General features: G+C 55.9%; 1 protein-coding gene across 2 annotated transcripts in view; it reads left to right on the top strand.

Moving 5' to 3' along the window:
* The first annotated feature begins 952 nt into the window (after window positions 1-952).
* oxct1a (3-oxoacid CoA transferase 1a) overlaps window positions 953-7,623 on the top strand; it is a 437,799-nt gene continuing 431,128 nt past the window's right edge. Inside the window, exons 1-2 of one of the 2 annotated variants that reach the window (XM_072515595.1) lie at window positions 953-1,000; window positions 3,287-3,401. In XM_072515595.1, the coding sequence (XP_072371696.1) occupies window positions 3,321-3,401 (81 nt within the window). In that variant the 5' untranslated portion in view covers window positions 953-1,000; window positions 3,287-3,320. Of the gene's footprint in view, window positions 1,001-3,014; window positions 3,034-3,286; window positions 3,402-7,623 lie in introns of those variants that run through there. The other variant, XM_072515594.1, reaches the window with a different exon arrangement.

Raw genomic sequence — 7,623 nt, 5'->3', positions numbered from 1 at the left:
AGGGACTGGGTGAGTGAGGGACTGGGTGAGTGAGGGACTGGGTGAGTGAGGGACAGGGTGAGTGAGGGACTGGGTGAGTGAGGGACTGGGTGAGTGAGGGACTGGGTGAGTGAGGGACTGGGTGAGTGAGGGACTGGGTGAGTGAGGGACTGGGTGAGTGAGGGACTGGGTGAGTGAGGGACTGGGTGTGAGGGACTGGGTGAGTGAGGGACTGGGTGAGTGAGGGACTGGGTGAGTGAGGGACTGGGTGAGTGAGGGACTGGGTGAGTGAGGGACTGGGTGAGTGAGGGACTGGGTGAGTGAGGGACTGGGTGAGTGAGGGACTGGGTGAGTGAGGGACAGGGTGAGTGAGGGACAGGGTGAGTGAGGGACTGGGTGAGATGGCTACACCAGCAGCTGGCTCTGTGTATCCATCTCAACTGTTGCAATTTTCTGGCTCCAAGTGTAGCGGCTGCAATCCCTCTAACTGCTCTGAAGCCCTATTTTCAGGGTGATTTACGCTGCTGGGACATCTCCTGGCCTCTCCGCTACAGGACCAGCTCCTGTGCAATGTTCACCCCCTCTCCTGCCCCTGCCTCTGCCTCTCCAGCTGTACAGGGCTAAATCGCTGGCTTTGGAAGCAGACCAAGGCAGGCCAGCAGCACGGTTCAATTCCCGTACCAGCCTCCCCCGAACAGGCGCCGGAATGTGGCGACTAGGGGCTTTTCACAGTAACTTCATTTGAAGCCTACTTGTGACAATCAACAAATTTAATTTCATTTTCGTTTCATTTCATATTTGCAAGTTGCGTTTGAAGCCAGCGCCTGTTGCCAGCTCCTCCCTCCTCCCCGCTGTCTCGTCCCTGCTCCCTCCACTTTGTCTTTGTGTTGATGTTCTGTGTCTGCAGAACTTGTTGCTATCCCCGCCTCTGTAGATACGCAATGCACACTCCCCTCACACACCTCCACTGCCTGCTCCCTCTTAAAGCAGCACTGCACCTCACTGGGAGCAGGGTACTGAGGTAGGAAGGGGTGTGGGGCTGGAGGAGGTTACAGAGATAGGGAGGGGTGTGGGGGCTGGAGGAGATTACAGAGATAGGGAGGGGTGTGGGTCTGGGGGGGTTACAGAGATAGGGAGGGGTGTGGGGCTGGAGGAGGTTACAGAGATAGGGAGGGGTGTGGGTCTGGGGGGGTTACAGAGATAGGGAGGGTTGTGGAGTTGGAGGAGGTTACAGAGATAGGGAGGGGTGTGGGGGTGGAGGAGGTACAGAGATAGGGAGGGTTGTGGGGCTGGAGGAGGTTACAGAGATAGGGAGGGCTGTGGGAGGAGGTGACAGAGATAGGGAGGGGTGTGGGGGTGGAGGAGGTTACAGAGATAGGGAGGGTTGTGGTGCTGGAGGAGATTTCAGAGATAGGGAGGGGTGTGGGGCTGGAGGAGGTTACAGAGGTAGGGAGGGGTGTGGGGCTGGAGGAGGTTACAGAGATAGGGAGGGGTGTGGGAGGAGGTGACAGAGATAGGGAGGGGTGTGGGGGTGGAGGTGGTACAGAGATAGGGAGGGTTGTGGGGCTGGAGGAGGTTTCAGAGATAGGGAGGGGTGTGGGGCTGGAGGAGGTTACAGAGATAGGGAGGGGTGTGGGGCCGGAGGAGGTACAGAGATAGGGAGGGAGTGTGGGAGGAGGTTACAGAGATAGGGAGGGGTGTGGGAGGAGGTTACAGAGATAGCGAGGGGTGTGGGAAGAGTTTACAGGGATAGCGAGGGGGTGCGGTAGGAGGTATAGAGATAGGGAGGGGTGTGGGAGGAGGTTACAGAGATAGGGAGGGGTGTGGGGTTGGAGGAGGTTACAGAGATAGGGAGGGTGTGTGGGAGGAGGTACAGAGATAGGGAGGGGTGTGGGAGGAGGTTACAGAGATAGGGGGGGGTGTGGGAGGAGGTTACAGAGATAGGGAGGGGTGTGGGAGGAGGTTACAGAGATAGGGAGGGGTGTGGGAGGAGGTTATAGAGATAGGGAGGGGTGTGGGAGGAGGTTACAGAGATGGGGAGGGGTGTGGGAGGAGGTTACAGAGATAGGGAGGGGTGTGGGAGGAGGCTACAGAGATAGGGAGGGGTGTGGGAGGAGGTTACAGAGATAGGGAGGGGTGTGGGAGGAGGTTACAGAGATAGGGAGGGGTGTGGGTAACTCAGTCACCCCACCTGACCTCTTGGACACTAAGGGTAATTGATCACGGCCAATCCACCTAACCTGCATATCTTTGGACTTGTGGGAGGAAACCGGAGCACCCGGAAGAAACCCACGCAGACACGGGGAGAACGCGCAGACTCCGCACAGACAGTGACCCAAACCGGGAATCGAACCTGGGACACTGGCGCTGTGAGGCAGCAGTGCTAACCACTGTGTCACCGTGCTGCCCGAGAGGGCATTGGGCAATTATTTGAATAGAAAGAATGTGCAGGGGTGTGGGGAAAAGGCGGTGGAATGATACTGAGACACGATGCTCGTCTGGAGAGCCGGGACAGAGACGATGGGCCGAATGGCCCCCCTTCAGGCCAAAATAATTCCGCGATCCTGCGATACGAGGTCAGAAACTCACCTCGGGGGTCAAATAGTGGCTGGTTTAGCTCAATAGGCTAAATCACTGGCTTTTAAAGCAGACCAAGGCAGGCACGGTTCAATTCCCGTACCAGCCTCCCCGAACAGGCGCCGGAATGTGGCGACGAGGGGCTTTTCACAGGAACCTCATTGAAGCCTACTCGTGACAATAAGCGATTTTCAAATATGACGTGAGGATTTCACGCAAACTGGTTGGACTGTTGCCAGGGAGCGGGATGTCGTCGGGGAACTGGCCAACATCGTCACCCTGCGCTGGATAAGCCCGTCTGAGAATTCGGTGACCGGGGAGTTGGCCTAGCCTGTCCAACCTCTCCTCCCTCACAAGGCAGCCCACCCCGATCCTGCTTCCCTGCCCCCCCCCCCCCCTCCCCCGCCCCCCCCCTCCCACCCACAGGCACAGGAACAAGGTTTGGCATTCAGCCAGAACCCAATAACCCCTTGCAGCGTGAGTGACAGTTTAAGGGTGTGCACCATTAATTGTGACCTGCTTTTAAATGCTTGGCTCTTTCTGCCATGTGTTCGGTGTGGTTGGGAGGGAGGGAGATGATGTTGATTTGAATATTCAGGCAGAGCGCAGGGAGCAGGGAGCTCGTTACAGCGGCTGGGCTCGGTTTGCTTGCTAAGCTTTAAGTCATTTCCCTCTCTCTCTCGCTGCAGCCTGCCAGGTTCTGCTGCTGAAGCTCCCTTTCTTTTTATAGCTCGCTGCATTGCCTCCTCTCTCTCGGGTGGAATATGGCCGCTTTACAATGCAACACAGTGCTGCGAGTGTCCAGGGGCATGTGCCGAAGCTCACCTGTGATCGCCTGGAGACAGGTAAGGAGGAGTGGTGGGGGGGGGGGGAAGGGGGAGGGGGGAGTTCATCCACCTGGGGCTTCGAGCACTGAACTGGGGATGGCAAGGACACGTCTCCCCACAGCAAGTGCAAGCAGAGTTCGCTTCCTCAAGGCAAGCCCAAGCAGGCACCTCGCGTGCCTCGGGTAACTGCTGCTTTGTCTGCGTGTGTGTGTCTGCGTCTGTGTGTGTGGCTGCATGTGTGTGTGTCTGTGTGTGCGTGTCTGCGTGTGTATGTGTGGCTGCATGTGTGTGTGTCTGCGTGTGTGTGTCTGCGTCTGCGTCTGCGTGTGTGTGTGTCTGCGTGTGTGTGTGTCTGCGTCTGCGTGTGTGTGTGTCTGCGTGTGTGTGTGTCTGCGTGTGTGTGTGTCTGCGTGTGGGTGTCTGCGTGTGTGGGTGTCTGCGTGTGTGTGTGTCTGCGTGTGTGTCTGCGTCTGTGTGTCTGCGTGTGTGTCTGCGTCTGTGTGTCTGCATGTGTGTGTCTGCGTGTGGGTGGCTGCGTGTGTGTCTGCGTGTGTGTGTGTCTGCATGTGTGTGTCTGCGTGTGGGTGTCTGCGTCTGCATGTGTGTCTGCGTGTGTGTGTCTGCGTCCGTGCCTCACTTCAAACGCAGTTGGATGCAAATGTTGCAGAGGTTGAGGATGTGCAGGTGGGCGGGAGGTGCAGCTGGATGGCTTTGACCCCGCCCCCCCGCGCACCCCCCGCCATCACCCCCCATCACCAAGGAGCTGACACAAATCTTGCACCGACCCCCTCCCCCCACACACACACGTGTGGGGGGTTCGGGTCACCCCACACACAGTTTGGAGGGGTGTCTGTCCTGACCAGGACCTGGGGCAGCTTGGCGGGGCCTAGTTTTCTAAGTTGCAGTTTTTTTTTGTTCAAATTCAGGGTTTGCCTGGTCTTCCAGGAGAGATTGGCTCCGTGTCTTGTCCTTCCTGCGTGGCGTGGTTAGTGAGGGCTGGCTTGGGGGTTGGCACGCTGCCGTTAAGGGGTTAAAAGCAAACAAAAAGATGCAAGAAGCGGGTCTCGGTGAGAGAGAGAGAGTTAGCGTGTCAGCTCTGTGACCTTTTTTAAGGTCATAATGTTTCTCGACCTGAAACATTAACTCTTTCTCCCTCTGCAGAATCTGCCCGATTTGCTGACTGTTTCCTTTGCTGTATATATATATATATTTGTATCCAGTTCAGTGTCCTGCCTGGGGGGAATAGCAGAGTTCAGTTTGGGACCTCCAGCTTCCTGGTATTTTCTCAAGGAAAGCACACAGTTTGGGAGAGAGGGGAGCATTTCTGGAGGAGTCCGATTTGGGGACCTGTTTCTTGTTTCCTGAAGGAGTCCCGATGGACGCAGTTTGATAATAATCATTGCTGGCATTCCATAAGGTTGATGCAGTGTGTCCTGTGCTGGGAGGAATGATTGGGCAGTGAACACCTCAGGCGATTGATGGGATTGTGCTGGAAGCTTTGTGATGCAGCCCAGGGTGGGAAACCTTTTCAAAATCTCCCCCTGCTTTCATTTCTCCTTGTTTAATTTCCCTTTCATTTGTGCTCCCACTCACTCTGCCTTCGCACAGTAGCGTCTTTCACGTTCTGGAGCGAGGGTTGTGGGTTCAAACCCTGCTCCATGGCTGCCAGTATGTGTGTGATGAAAGCTGACATTCCGTGTGCAGTATTGGTGACTCTGAAGCGAGGGTTTGTCCTGAGCATTGAGGCTCCTTCCAACAACCAACTTCTGAAAAATATTCATTAACGGGTCATGAATTTAATTACTAGGGCGTTGCGTCACTTGCGTTTGCCAACACATTTCAGAGCTGCCAATTACAATACCTCGCTCGGTGTCTCCCGTCATTTCTCTGTCTCTCTGACCTCTTGCTAAGTTCTCAAGGTCACTCGAAGTTTTCCGTATTATTATCTTCCCCCAAACAAAAGCATATATCTGTAAAAAGCAGGTCTGGGTCACCAGGGCAGTCACATGCTCACCTTGGAGATTCCATCATGTGATTGCATTTCATTTCCACCTTCCCCGACCAGCAATTGCGGGTTGGTACTTTATCTGTCGAACCTCAAGCAGCTGTGATTTAATATTCCTATTCAGGCTTTTGCTCAGGATTGTGTACAGTCTCGAAACAAGGTTCGATTCCCGGCTTGGGTCCGCTGCCCGTGCGGAGTCTGCACGTTCTCCCCGTGTGTGCGTGGGCTTCCCCCGGGTGCTCCGGTTCCCTCCCACAGCCCGAAGCTGCGCAGGTTGGCGGTGGATTGGCCGCGATAAATTGCCCCCACCCAGGTGCGACTTGGGTTGGGGTTGCGTGGGTAGGGCAGGGTTGGGGTTGCGTGGGTAGGGCAGGGGAGGGGTTGCGTGGGTAGGGCAGGGGAGGGGTTGCGTGGGTAGGGCAGGGGAGGGGTTGCGTGGGCAGGGCAGGGGAGGGGTTGCGTGGGTAGGGCAGGGTTGGGGTTGCGTGGGTAGGGCAGGGGAGGGGTTGCGTGGGTAGGGCAGGGGAGGGGTTGCGTGGGCAGGGGAGGGGTTGCGTGGGTAGGGCAGGGTTGGGGTTGCGTGGGTAGGGCAGGGGAGGGGTTGCGTGGGTAGGGCAGGGGAGGGGTTGCGTGGGTAGGGCAGGGGAGGGGTTGCGTGGGCAAGGCAGGGGAGTGGGCCTGGGTGGGGTGCCCTTTCGGAGGCTCGGTGCAGACTCGATGGGCCGAATGGTCTCCTCCTGCACTGGAGGGATTCGATGGATTCTCAACGTCAACCCCCTTCCTCATTCCGAAATCCTTGTTGTGTCTCAGCCACATTTTGTCGTAACGTCATGCTGGAAATTTGAAATTAAAACAGAAAGTGCTGCAAACACTCGGTCCAGCACTGTCTGTGCAGAGAGAATTTTTTTCCCTTGCATTCCTTTGCGGGGCGTGGGCGTCGCTGGTTAGACCTGCATTTATGCCCCATCCCTAGTCACTCTTCAGAAATAGTGGTGAGCTGTAGTTCCTGAGGTGTAGGTACACCCACTGTGCTGGTAGAAAGGGAGTTCCAGGATGTTGTCCCAGCGACATTGAAGGAACGGCCGATATATTTCCCAGTCAGGGTGGTGAGTGACTCGGAGGGGAACCTCCAGGGGGTGGGGTTCCCGGGTATCTGCTGCTCTTGTCCTTCTAGATGGGAGTGGTCGTGGGTTTGGAAGCTGCTGTCTATGGAGCCTCAGTCGGTTTTGTAAATTTTAGACTACCCAATTCATTTCTTTTTCCAATTAAGGGGCAATTTAGCGTGTGGCCAATCCACCCACCCTGCACATTTTGGGGTTATGCAGGCGAAACCCACACAAACCATAAGACGTGGGAGCAGGATTAGGCCACTCGGCCCATCGAGTCTGCTCCGCCATTCGATCATGGCTGATATTTTCTCATCCCCATTCTCCGGCCTTCTCCCCATAACCCCTGATCCCCTTATTAATCAGGAACCTATCTATCTCTGTCTTAAAGACACTCAGTGATTTGGCCTCCACAGCCTTCTGAGGTCAAGGGGAGAATATGCAAACCTGGGACCTCGGCCCCGTGAGGCTGCAGTGCTAACCACTGTGTCACCGTGCTGCCGCAGGAGCCTCAGTGTTACCCACTGAAATACCCTCAGAGCTTGAGCACTGGGAGAATGAGGCAGGACTTGGCTCAGACTAATAACAATGTCACCTTTCATTACAATACGTTGCCATGAATACCCGGGCAGGTACAGCACGGGGTTAGATACAGAGTAAAGCTCCCTCTACACTGTCCCCATCAAACACTCCCAGGACAGGTACAGCACGGGGTTAGATACAGAGTAAAGCTCCCTCTACACTGTCCCCACCAAACACTCCCAGGACAGGGACAGCACGGGGTTAGATACAGAGTAAAGGTCCCTCTACACTGTCCCCATCAAACACTCCCAGGACAGGGACAGCACGGGGTCAGATACAGAGTAAAGCTCCCTCTACACTGTCCCCATCAAACACTCCCAGGACAGGTACAGCACGGGGTTAGATACAGAGTAAAGCTCCCTCTACACTGTCCACATCAAACACTCCCAGGACAGGTACAGCACGGGGTTAGATACAGAGTAAAGCTCCCTCGACACTGTCCCCATCAAACACTCCCAGGACAGGTACAGCACGGGGTTAGATACAGAGTAAAGCTCCCTCGACACTGTCCCCATCAAACACTCCCAGGACAGGTACAGCACGGGGT

The sequence above is a fragment of the Scyliorhinus torazame genome, chromosome 9, assembly GCF_047496885.1.
Source record: "Scyliorhinus torazame isolate Kashiwa2021f chromosome 9, sScyTor2.1, whole genome shotgun sequence".
Classification (NCBI taxonomy): domain Eukaryota; kingdom Metazoa; phylum Chordata; class Chondrichthyes; order Carcharhiniformes; family Scyliorhinidae; genus Scyliorhinus; species Scyliorhinus torazame.
Note: the sequence above shows the minus strand (reverse complement) of the source record. Positions and strands in the feature narration are given on the sequence as shown.